This window comes from Galleria mellonella, unplaced genomic scaffold (assembly GCF_026898425.1).
Source record: "Galleria mellonella isolate WM207_F2 unplaced genomic scaffold, CSIRO_AGI_GalMel_v1 utg38, whole genome shotgun sequence".
Taxonomy (NCBI): Eukaryota; Metazoa; Arthropoda; class Insecta; order Lepidoptera; family Pyralidae; genus Galleria; species Galleria mellonella.
In genome coordinates this window covers 9,835,715-9,849,877 of record NW_026442090.1, presented here as the reverse complement: position 1 = coordinate 9,849,877, position 14,163 = coordinate 9,835,715, and the positions used below count along the sequence as shown (strand labels likewise).

Below are 14,163 nucleotides of genomic sequence, written 5' to 3'. Positions count from 1 at the left end.
AACAAATAATAAACAGTGTAGTATCTGACACGATCAAGTATGCAATAAGTATTGATCTAACAAAAATTCTATAGCTTTCCCGCCGCGGAAATGAACATAGAAAAGCACACAGGTATGTATAGTTTACACCCTCTAGATGCTCTATTTACTGACTTGAACGAAATGAAGCGATTATGACAAGCAATAACAATATTAAATGATGTATTAGAAGCTATTAATTGTGACAAAGAATCAACTACAACTAACTTCAAAAATCTCTCTGTGTATATAGGTTTTTTTTATATTAAAAAAAATGCCAAAATGCTAGTAATCCAATTGGTAGCAATATATCTAAAAAGGTCGTGTAGTCACGTCATAGAATAGGCCACCTCTTTCTTTCCCGTGAGTAAGAGGCGAATAAATAAACTTAATGGTAGAGGACAGCAGCGTCCCTCTTAAAACATCTCTAAAAGCCTAAATGCGAATGACAATCCGCCTACCAAGCGTGGCAATTACTGGCAAAACTTTCGTTATGGGGAAAGCCTATATTAAACAGGGGACAATTAATGGCTCATATGATGAGGATGGATATAATATAGGATATAATACACAATTGACTTGAGAACAATAAAAACCAACATAACTATAATAACATAATATAAAACTAAAAACTAATAACATAAGTAAAACTAAGGAACGAACATTAAAACGAGCAGAGAATAAGTCTGAAAAAAAAAACATGTCGAAAAGAATATAAAAACTTGAATATATCAAAAGGCCGGCTGACCAAGTTGCCAGTAATACCTGTTCATTCTCCAAATTTTGCATATTTTGTATGCAATTTTTATTAAAATAACTATATATATTAAAAGCACTATTTAAATACTTCTAGCACTGAATTGCATCTCCATTCATTCCATAAAAGAAACAGAATTGTATTGGCATCAAAAAAGGATATTGCGTAAATTGTTCATTTTCTTACTAATTTACCTTAACGACCCATTAATATGCCACTGCCAAGCACGAGTCTCTCCCTATAAGAGGAGTATATAGCCTATTACCATCACGCTGACCATTTTCTTTCCAACTGCACGTTTATCCAAACTCGGTAAGTACAAGTTTAAATATCTCCAGCTAAATAACAAAAAGCTATAAAGAGGAATATATCCCTACAAAGTTTCTTATACAACTATAGTGATTATTTTTAGAGGAATAGATTATTAGTAACAGGAATTAACAGCCCCTTTGCTAGTAATATACCCTGTCAAGACGACCTTCACGCGGTCTCTCTAGAAATCATTGTAGTTAATTCCTAATATAATCGCAAATTGACCTGACTTCCCTATCACTTATCAATCATCCCTCATTAAAAACCCGCTGGCATAAACTTATATCGCAAGCTGAATTGCCATTTTATTTTTATCCATTTAAACATATTATATGTTGTAACCGTGTGGTCCCGGAATAGAATGAGACACCCCTTCCTTTCCCATGGATGTCGTAAGAGGCGACGAAGGAAGCATAATGGTCGAGAAGTGGACAAGATCCCTCTTAAAATATTACCAAAGCCTAACTGTAGATGCCAACCCATCTGCAAAGCTAGGCAACTACTAGCAAATTCCCCCCTTATGGGAGAGGTTATGTTCAATAATGGACAGTTAACGACTGTTACAAAAACATGTTATATGTACTTGCCCAACAAAATATCCCAGAAATCCACCTCATATAAGTTAATATCGTTACGTCCATTACAATAACACGTCTACAACAGAAATTAAATCACACATTTAATAATAAACTTTAAAATGTATTTATTGAACAAATAAACTTGCCGAATTAACAATGTGAACGAGGCATAGACACAAGGTTACCAGACCGTCGCACCCTCACGAATTACCGACCTCCCTGTTGGTTACTGAATGTTCTACCAAACAAGGTTCGAGTATAAACATATTATCCAAATGGTTTTTTGCGGAATATTACACTGTCCTACTTATAGTATATATATGTAAATTTTTGTTTTATTGTTTTTTTTTTAATGTGTGTTATTTATCACACTTCAATGAATTTATATTCGATACACAGACAGGCTATATTAATTATATTTACTTTACAAAATTCACGCATTACAGTAATAAATAGCAAAATCCACGAATTACAGTAAATCAAACAAAAAGGATCGCATTAATCCCTAAATGTTTTAAATTACTTTGTAATGTATTTGCAATTTTACTAAAAATATTTTAAAATATCTTGTATACAGTTTAAAAATCACCTAACGAAATTACTTAGCATTTCCAGCCTACAGCTCTAAGATGACTTGATGTATTACCTACATAGCGCTATCTAATCCCACGTCCACTTGACAACTGATAGATATGCTTAAATGTTTTTTAGAAAACATCTAGACCAATTTAAATAGACATACTGACGAATACAAATGTTTGTATTATGCGAGATCGAATCCGCAACCATCGGAAGGTGAAACAATTTGTTAAACCGTTACACCGCCAAGGTCATCATTTATATATAATCCTATATATTTGATAGTGTAAAATGTACTTACTAATAAAAATTAATATTTTTTATTCACTTGCAATATTTTTTTTAACGTCAAACATTACATGTAACAAGTGATCCTATTTCTAATACCATAATTGAAAATGCATTATCAAATTTCTTAATTTACTTCTGGCCAGAGGACCAAGTACAGTCTTCTTCTGCTTTTCTCCTAACCAATCTATATATCTCAAACACGAAGACGAAGTCGCGAGTAAAAACTGGTATTATATAAATATCTCGGATATTACATTCACAGTTTTATCTACTAAAAATGACAGTATAAATAATACTACTAAAAATAGAATTGAACATTTACAACCCTTTACCACGTGGGACCAACTGTTTTACGACAAAAAAACACACAGCTGAATCAGCGTTTACAACCGTATTGAATTCTGTCTGCACTTCTTTTCAACGTGCAAAAAGACATTACAGTTTACTGTTAACTTGATTAACTTTCAGAAAAGGCTCTATCCCCCGGTCGGGACTCACGCGACGTCGACAATAAGCTACATTAAGAATACTTAAATGCAACCACGATCGATAATTGACTTTCATGTGGATCGATACAAAGAAATCAGTAAAATATATGCTCACGACTTCAATGTTGTATGGGATAATAAGAAATGTTTTGCAGTGAAGTAATCAGCTTATCCGTTCCGCCGAGCTTAATAGGTTTTTTTAATGGATAATAAGGGAATAGTATTATCGCCGGCGCTAACGGTATGCGTTGACGGGTTACCAATGAGGGATGATAGGTGAGAATGAAAAGGCAGGGCAGTTAGCCCATCGTGGAATACAGCATGATGGTTTCCAGGGGGAACCACGTGGAGGTAGACCTGACGAAATATATTGCTAGTAATGGGCCTGGTAGCCAGCATTACTAACAAGCTTCTCTAGAGTTTTTTTTTTTATTTGAATTGTTAACATTGTTTAACATCACCGGACAGTTAGATAATTAGAACACAATGTCTTGCTCTCGGCCAGACTTAAACACACGACGCTTTACCACGTTCTCAAAAAAATCAATCTATTAATAGTACTTAAAAAGCCGCAAACTTTTTGAAATCATCATACTGGTGGTCCAGTTTACTACTAGTGCATCCAGTTTATTATTATGCCGTTAAAATTACTCCGTATTATCATATTAATAACTTTGATTAAAGTTACAATCATTCACACATACTAATTCAAGATTCCTTAGTAATCGTAGTAGCCTTACAAGTATGTTGAATAGTATTTTCCATTTAAATAGAATGTCATTGTGCATCAGATTCCCACATACATTGCATGTATATTGCAACGATGTACTTGTAATACTTATTCAGGTCATCTCGTAAGGAATTCTTGTTATCTTACCATCAACCACGACGCTAACATTTAAGCAATTTTATTGTATAACATCTAAGCTCTCTTGTTATGTCATATTGTAGTTGACGCATAATTCAATGATTTTCGTAACAGCACCACCCCAAATACCAGGGGCTAATGAAATAGCTGGCAGTAAATGTCACGTGACACGTGAATTTCGTGACCTGAAAACGTCGTAGCCTGTACACACCTGACCCGCCTATTGTGACGCCCCCTTTTACTTTATGATAATAAAATGGCTTGTCTAGAGAATGGATGGTTTCCTTTATCGATAAAAATTTGCTATTGGTAGTATATAAGAGTAATTTACCAGATGATAATGGTAAGTTGATTCTATTCATTGGCCTATTTTATTGTATATTTTGCCAACAATAGATATTAAAAGGGATTTTATATCTACAATGTATCTTTAAGATAATTTATTATCAAGTCTAATACAATAAGCCGGAAAAGTTTATTTATTTCTTTGAACACGCTAATCTCTGAAAATACCATTGGGATTTAAAAAAAATATTTTTGCGTTGATATCTCATTTTTTAAAGAAGGTATCAACATCACTATACGATTACGGGAAAAATATTAATAGTAAAGTTATAGGGTATATTGCTAGCAAAGGAACTGATAGTCCGCATTTCCCTTCAATCAAGACAATCCCCCCCCCCCCCCTAAAACTTACCTTAAGAGGAGTCAAGAGTTTTTAGAACTGACGACCACATCTATGTAACGAAAGTACACAAAGAAGTATATAAGAATATGAGGATCAACCGTAAAGCAGTTGTGTTTGCATGGCTGTATTTCGGTTCGAAGGGTGGGATATGGCGTGAATTTACAGGGTACAGAGAAATAACTCCTGACTCCTCAGGAATGGCAACGTATGGGTTAACATGGGCAAAACGGTATACTCTGTTAAGTCCATGGTACTGCTCATGTCTATAGGCGACGGTTACTACTTCCCATCAGGTGGGCCGTCAGCTTGTTTGCCATTCTAAGTTGTATAAAAAAAAAGATAGTGTCTTTGGTGTTAGCTTTCAAATCTTATATACACATTTAATTAATCCCGTACACTAGAGTGATATCATGCGATGTACAAGAGTTGAGAGACTTTGATGAGGTTTTTTTGTATAAATGTTTACTACTAGTTTACGGTAACTACTACCTACTACATTCCATTACGTGGAAGCCTGTTTATTAGTTCGAGTGATGAAAACAAAAACAAAATTCCACATGCAACACACCTTAAAAAATATGAATTTTGCTTGTTGGTTATTTACCTCTAGCAAGTATAAGTTATAAGAAATGCTATTTTAAATAATACTGTATCTTATATCTTTAGAATTCAAGTTAGAATATATCATGGGCGAAACAGTATACTCTATTATGTCCATGGTACTGCTCATGTCTATAGGCGACGGTTACCACTTTCCATTAGGTGGGCCGTCAACTTGTTTGTCATTCTAAGTTGTATAAAAAAAATAGTTTTTAAATTATCCACACATTAATTTGTAGAACGTTGAGGTATGTGAAAATGTTTATATTCAATTGAAACGAAATTGACTCAGAATTATTTATATTTAATTCCAGATGGATGGCCCCAGTGAGCTTAGCTATCCATGCGCCGGGCGCCGATCTAATGCCTACAGTCAACAGCATCAGGTACCTACGAGACTGTTCGGGGAACGATCTCATACGCCAATTCGTCACTTTCCACGTCTTCTTCTCGAATAAACATATACCTAGTAACGTAAGTAAACTATCCGTGTTAATAATACGAAACAGAAATTTATTGATGCTATTTTTAATATTTTCGATACTCAAAGTGTTAGTTCTTATAGTCCTAAAGAATTCAAATCTCCAATTAAAATAAATTCCAGTTGTAATTCTTTTATAAACTGGCGAGGCACTAGTGAGTGGTGATAGGTGTAAACGAAGTCAGATCAGTTAGGCCATCGTGACGAATTTGACAATAATTAATCACGATGGTTTCCAGAGAGAACCGCATGGAGATCAACCTGACAGGTGTATTGCTAACAATAGAAGTAACGTCCCCATTACTGACAATCCTTCTCCTCCCGATTATGTTAGTTTAATAAATAGCACAATAATATAATTAAATATTTAATAATTCTTTATTACAGATTCCTAATCCAAATAGCTTTTTAACGACGGCATACAATTGCACCGTCCCAGCACCGTTTTCGAACGTCAACGTTTCAGCAACATATAAAAAGCAAAAGGGACTGTTGTATCCAGTGAACGTCGCACGGAACATCGCAAGAGATGCAGCTTTGACACACTATGTACTAGCCTCCGATATAGAGTTGTACCCAAGCCCCAACTTAGTTCCTCGTTTTTTGAACATGATCGCAAGAAATGCCAATCCTTTGAACAACTCTATTAATCCCAGGATATTTCCGATAAGCATATTTGAAGTTGACGCCAAAGTTCAAGTAAGTTAAACAAAGATTGAAATTAAATTAACCTATGGCTCTATCATAAAACATAATTTCAAAGTTTACGACACGAATATTAAAAATTAATTTAAAATTACATTTAATTCGAGTTCATAGAGAGATTCGTCATAAAATCTATAAATTGTACAAATGATCGAAATTGTACCACTTTGATATCATTTCTATATTACGAGTATTTAGTCATGTAAAAACAGTTCATATTCCGTTTCGCTACGAAATTTCGAAAAATAATTCATGACTAGTGATTTAGCCTGGCTATGCATAGGTAGATAGAATTTTCTAAAATAATATATAGCCTATAATATTGTTCTTTTATATATTACACAATTTTTACAATCGGTTGAATAGTTTTTAAGTTTATCCATAATAAACAAACAATAAAATATTTCCTTTATCTTTATAATATAAATATAAAAGTATAATGTATCCTTTATTTATATTAAATGTAAATTTTAGGTGCCATCTACTAAAACAGAACTTCAAGCCATGTTGGCCAATAAAACCGCTATACCCTTCCACAAATATGTGTGTCCGGATTGCCACAATATACCTGAAGGTCAACATTGGATGAAAGCAACAGAGACCTCCCGTAAGTATCATCTAGCATTTATTACTTTATCACTAATATCCATTAATTATTAAGTACAAAATGGATCAATAAATCTATTATTATTAACAATCCTTAATTATTACAATGTTGGAAATGCCGCTTATGAATGCTTTTAATAATTAATCATAGTATGGCACAACACGGTCTTATGGTAACGATATGGTATAAAGACACTGCTAAAATACAATTAAAAACCTGTATAGTCTAATCTTATGAAATACAATTGTATACATTTTGCTCTCTTATTACTTATATCGTGACATAAAAATGCATTGCACTACGCTAAATTATAAATGCATAAAATGTAACTTTCATATCTCATGGCCTTTTCAATGCACCATTTTAAAAGCTAAAATAAAATGTGCTCCACAAACGAGAATACCTCAAACATAAGTGATAGTAAAGTTATAGCCATGTTTAAGAGAGATTTACTTTGGAGGTCGTAACAGATTTACTGTGTAAAAGGTAATAGTTCTATAATATAATTAAAAAACAAATATTGCATATCTTTTTGAAACTATCTATGAAAATATTCAATGACAGCTCACCTAATATTGATATACATGAACAGTACTCTGGGCATCATTGAATGTACATGCTATGACAACTTATGGCAATTATACCGTCGCTCTTGCTTTATTTTTTCTAAGGAATGAGAACTAAAGTATTATGATACTAACCTAACATAAAAAATCCACAACTAGACCTAATTGGAAAATAAACTTTAAAATCAATGGACACCGAGTTTGTGATAATGATCTAGGTACGACACTGAACATTCATAAACATTCATTAGACATTCAAACTGTTCCTGACTGTCAAAATGAAAGAATAAAAGAATATTTTGTTAAATCGTTATGGTATATTTGTACCACAGAGCTATGAACAAAATCTTGAAACAATACCTCTATCACCTTGCCTCTATATCATTTCATCAGTTTCGTATACACGGCAGCACGCCGGTCGTTACATTGTTCTCGCGGCGTGTATGCCTTGACCGCTCTCTTTTATTGCCAAAAGTGTCTCGAATTGGCAAAGTCTGACGTCTGTCGTGATGCAGTAGCAATTAATCGCGGATGCTTTTAGTGCGTGAGCTATTTATGCCGTCTGTAGCATAGCATGGTCGTCGTATGGGGCATTCTAATTGCGTATTATGGTTCAACGACCGCGCCTTACCCGCCCGTTCCCAGACGACCCGACCGGCTCGAACTTCTTGCGCCAATTTGTAAAATCGCATGCACGGGCTGCACTTTGCGTAATTTCCGTAATTTCGTATTTACTTACGCGATGCTATCGGCCATTGACTATTTCATATTGATTCCTCTTAGTCTTACGTATACTTATAATATTACGACATAGTTTACGAATATATATATATATGTTTACAATTTTGGATAATATAAAAAAAAACTGTTATTTGTATTTCATGGCATAGTCAAATGGCCAAATTGGAACCTAGCTGTTGAGGTTTTATTTAATACTATTGTTTTAATAGAAATTCTGTTTTCTCTGTGTCAAATTTTTTTTAGCAAAGGAAATGTCATTACGTTTTAATACACGATATCTTAATAATGATATACCCGCGATTTTGTCCGGAATATGTTTACTGGCCCAGATATAAAGCATATCTACTCCTCTATCTCATATAATACGTATATAATAAATTTCATAGTGATTCGTTACACCGTTATAAGATAACAAACAAACTCTCTTTCACATTTATAATATTAGTAAGGATTTATTTTCGGTATTTATTCTATCCAATTCCAACCTTTCACACTATGTGTTATAAATTATAATTGAAGAATTGTTGGTTTGTCCATATGTCACAGCATTATTTATTTATTACATCAACTGGATGAGCTTTACAGTCTCTCAATACGTTCACCCAGGAAAGCATCATTACAAAATATATAAAAAAATATTAACTAAAAATAACATTAGAACCTAAATCTCTGAACACAAACACTCTATAGTCATCCGACGAAACTCCAGGAAGTTGGAGGCAAATACATATAATTGCGGATACCTTAAAATATCATTGAGTAGTTACAATGCAAGAGACGGGAGCTTGCTTAACTAACTTCTTAATGGAATATAAAATAAGTGCCGTTTACGTGCTCGCACGTACTTATTATGACGTAGACCACCATAAAACGAAACAAAAATAAAAGAATTATTTATAATGATAATTAAATTCCCAATGCCCAACCCATACTCGTGTAATATGATTTTCCTCAATCTTAAACGGCGACCATTCTAAATATAAATAAACGACGAACATATCTCTATAATCAGCAATGTGACAGTGGATTGATGTTGATGACTATATGTTTTACAACCCTCGAGTTTTGTAAAATTGTCTTTGTCTTTATTTTATTTATTATACCTTCAGATACGACATGACCCTAGTCTATTTTTTATGAATCTTTTATCTAATTCAGCTTTTATGATTTTCAGAAATGGACGTATTCCACGTTGGTAAGAGGCAAAAAAAGTTTGTACATTGGGAACCTATATTCATAGGCACACATCAGGATCCACATTACGACGATAGACTTAGTTGGGAAGGCAAAAAAGACAAAATGACCCAGGTCTGAAATTATTAATTTTTCATTGTCAAATCATAATTTAGTAACAGTGATATTATACTAAATACCTTCCTAAAAATGAATGAATAGCCGCATGGCCACTTCTTTTATACAGTCGCTATTCGCTCTTATAATTTTAGTACCTTTTTAGTTTACGTTACATACAATAACCTACTGCACGTTGGACCAAAAATTTAGATACTCTAAAAACATTACACTCCTGTCCTCGGCAATCAGTTAAAAACAAAACGTTAATTAATGATTTAATTCTAATTTAATTTAATATCATACAGTATTATACATTTTGTGTATGCGTGTGTGTGTGTGTGCGTGTGCGTGTGCGTGTGCGTGTGCGTGTGCGTGCGCTGGCACGTGCGCGTGCGTGTGTGTGTGTGTGTGTGTGTATGCGTGCGTGCTTACGTGCGTGCATGGGTGCGAGTGTGTACGCGTGTGTGAATATACAAAATATTCTAAACTATTTTCGATAATCCTTTTTGGATTATTCCTCCTCTAACGTTGGAGTTTGCACCTATGTTAAATTTATCACACTTGAAGTTACGTTAAGTCTTTGGAAACCTTAAATTATATCTATAGATTTATTTTATTCGAACACTTATATAGGTGTACGATTAATTGTATTAATTATTCATAATGCTTTTATTTCCAGGGTTACATCCTCTGCGTCCAAAATTATGATTTTATGATCTTGAATAATGCTTTCTTGACGCATAAACCTGGCATTAAACATTATGTAAAGGATGCTAAAAGAGATCAAATTGCAGCTAAGCAAACCAGTTTTGTGAACAAAGTCATCATGCCGGAAATAAAAAAATTATTTGGAACCAGACCAGGTTGTGCTCTGTGACGAATACATTGGACAAAGTAGATAAAACTTGGATAAAAGTTGGCACCAAAATTATGACGTTGAAATGTCATAAACTAGGTGATCACTAAAAAAAATAAACTTATCATAAACAATAAAATAAATTTCAAATGTTTTCTTTAAAAAAGTGTGACATGTAACCGATCCAAAAAATACAGGGTGAACTAAATAATACGCCTCTTTAAAAAAGAAATGTATCAGTGTAAAAAAAATACTGTTCTAAGCTAATTTTAATTAAGCGTAATTTTCTATTTATAAAGACACTACATACTGTACCTACCATTGAACATTAACCCCATGGTTATTGGACATTAGTTTTAAAAATCATTACAAATCCATTCAAAGATCTTAAGTACCTATATTTTGTTACTGTAACTAAATATACCGAAATCATATTAATAAAATTAATAGGTACCTATATTGATGCAGTCCTAAAGTAATGTACTTTTTTAATTCATTTAAAAATACAAGTAGCAATTTATAACAATTCCGATAATATGATTTATCGCAAATTTTAATTAATAATTACGATAAAATCATTATTACTGCATCGTAAATAGGTTATAATCACTACAGTGTAACCTATATGCATACGTATCTACATGTCTAAATGAAAAAAGTGATAATTTATTTAATAACTAGTTTTTACCACGACTTCGTCCGCGTAACTATGATATTTTAGAAAGAGACAAAAAGTATATCTATGTCTTTCTCCATCCCAAATACTATGTGAATACAAAATTTTTATAAAGATTGATTGAGCCATATAGTGCCATGAGGAGGACGCCAATTTGATGTCGTTGGCCTAAAATTTTGTTGTATCAACGCATGGTATTATACTATAATGAAAGCTCAAGGAAAATATACCAAATACTTATTCTAAACTAAAAAGTGTTTGACGAAGATTACGAATCTTGTCATAGGGGCCTTAACACATATACATTTTCAAAGTGTAGAAAAGTAAAATACCTAGTTGTTTTACAATTAGCCTGTTACCCATATAAATAGAACATACATATATTTATAAAACAAAGAAAATAAATGATCTTAGATTAAAACAAGAGGACCTTTTGATTCAGTCTAAGATTTAATCATATATTTTCTATAGTGATCGGTCCAGAAAAAGTATTTTGTGAAATATTTAATGTAATATGTATGATCCTTTAAAAATTACTATAGAAAGTATATCTGAATAATAACGTTTCTGAAACTTATTATTATATTTTATAAATATATGTGGTACGGGCTTAACCTACGGCCTATATTTACATATCTTTTATAATAATCAACATTTTGTATTTATATTTATATTTCTTCTTGTCTTCTTTAAATGTAAATATATTTTTAATCATAAGGTAACGTTGAACTCAAATGTAAGACGATACTTGATAAGTTATATACCTTTCAAAATCTTTATTTTTTTATGTGATTAGCGAATAAATAAGCTTTCTAAGTTTTATATTAGACGCTAACATAACTGTAGCGTGTACTAGTAATATGTACTCGTACTATAACTATGCTATATAATAGTAGTATAGACTTCTTATATACATAGTCAAACAATTCTACTCAAATAGTTTTTTTTTTTTTTTTATAATAATTTCGCCTATAAAATAGCTTTCATTACGTATGATATTCTAACAGAATAAATAAATGGAAAATGTTTCAATTTTAAACAAATTATTGATTTTTTACGTCCAAAAAAGGAAAAATTATGCATCATAAAATTATGGTTAGAAATATTACGTTTATTTTTATTAGAAAACAGGCCTAAAGTTATTAAAATTTTATATATTTGCTGACGCAAATATAATTATTGTAATCTAATAAGTGTTCTATAAATATGTGGTAAAATTTTGGCTAGTCTCAGCTTATTATTATTAACGGTATAATTAGTCTAAGAACAGCGAGACATATCAACGTAATACGTATAATATTGGAATTCCTTGTAAGCATTTTTAATATATGTTTTGTGCCTCTATATACCCCTTAAGTAACTGCTATGTATTTATTTATGTGATGTATACTGTTAACCAAGTTTTTAAACTACTTTGAAAGAAAACTTAGATATAAATATTAAAGGCAAAATGAAAAGCGCACAAGTATATGAAAATTCAATTAAGTAAACAGAAGATGAGCTTTTTTGTCTTCAGATAATACAGACAATTACAAATAATGGTACCTTCTGGAGTCAGATATAACTTTTTTCTTAAATGTTCCTTTTCTAGATAAAATTTACGATTCCTTTCAATATATGTGCCGCTAAAATATTTAATAAACAATTTTTCGTCACTACTCAAATAACAATGTGACAGTCACTATCAACGATACAAAGTAATTACTAACTTTGTATCTCATGAAATTGTCTACAAAAACATATCTTATATTACTTTTCTAATGATTTACATAATAGTTCGCCTAGCAATGTATTCCTTCTTTATCTGTATGTATTCTCTTATAATTAATTATACATAGTGAAATCGTGTATGGTCTAATCTTCAGATGCTTAGAGCTCCGTAAGTTTAGGTATGTCACTTAGTACACATTTGCAATATTTTTTATCTGTATTCTGTTTAAAACTTTATTTGTCCTCGGATTTAAATCTATCTAGACTAATCAGTATGGATAGATTTATATCCGAATATGATTCTAGGTTACATCCAATGTAACCTTAAATTTTGCATATAAATAAAGGAATTTATGCAAAAGTAAAGAAAACATAACGTATGTTTTCTTTACTTTTGCATAAATATTATTATTTATTCATATAATAAACGCAAACGTGTACTAAGCCACTTTATACGTAATGTGTGATGGGCCTTAAGGTATTAGTGATGCTATAATGTAATATAATTCAATATCAAGTGATGAAACTCACCACGTTCGAATAATTTAGTTTTATTTAGTTTTAATCTTATCTTTTTCTTTTACTAATAATTATAGTTGAGATTACTGTTTTTTGGCTAACATTTCGTCCATTTTGAATAGAAATAATATTTTGTATAGTTAAAATTTTCTGGACCAATACATTTATATTGTATAATCGATTTAAGTAGCCAATTGACTTATTTATTCTACTTCATATTTAGTTTAGTATTACACTCGAATTATAATTCGAGTATTTCATTTAGTCATATAGTCTTTTGCAATAAGAAAAAAAAAAAAACATTTTTGTACTTTGTCTCAGTAACTTATTATCTCTATTAATATGTTTAAATTGTTTGCAATTGTCATTTGTTACTATGACAAAGTATTAAATGTTAAAGTACATTTTATTGCACTAGACTTGTCTAGTATATAATAAAAATGGGGTTTGGTAATGGTAAACGCATGTGGTGAGTTTTCACTATGGCAATGTGCCTATATCTTAGTTTGTAAGTGCAATAAGTATGTAAATCTCTTAATGTGATCATTTACGAAAGTCTATTTATGGAATTATGTAAGTAATTTACCTTTTATATAAACGATTTCGTAAAAAAATCAACTGATAAACATGTAATCGGTAAAACTCAAAATAAATGAATTTCAAACGTGTGTTACTTTTTTATTTATCGTACGTTATGTTTAACTCCAACATGAAAATCTACTACAACTATGTCGAACTTAATGCAGACTGCGTAATCCTTAGTAGTCATGTAGAAAACAGAAATATAATATAATACTCATATTTAGCCAAAAACTAAGCATATGTGTTTG

The 14,163-nt window shown here is 31.7% G+C and overlaps 1 protein-coding gene across 1 annotated transcript in view; it reads left to right on the top strand.

Annotated features, from left to right (window-relative positions):
- LOC113522631 (beta-1,4-glucuronyltransferase 1) overlaps positions 1–14,001 on the top strand; it is a 69,161-nt gene extending 55,160 nt beyond the window's left edge. Inside the window, exons 3-7 of the mRNA XM_026908384.3 lie at positions 5,494–5,653; positions 6,048–6,359; positions 6,840–6,972; positions 9,454–9,587; positions 10,252–14,001. Of these exons, the coding sequence (XP_026764185.2) occupies positions 5,494–5,653; positions 6,048–6,359; positions 6,840–6,972; positions 9,454–9,587; positions 10,252–10,449 (937 nt within the window). The 3' untranslated portion in view covers positions 10,450–14,001. The remainder of the gene's footprint in view (positions 1–5,493; positions 5,654–6,047; positions 6,360–6,839; positions 6,973–9,453; positions 9,588–10,251) is intronic.
- Positions 14,002–14,163: the final 162 nt, after the last annotated feature.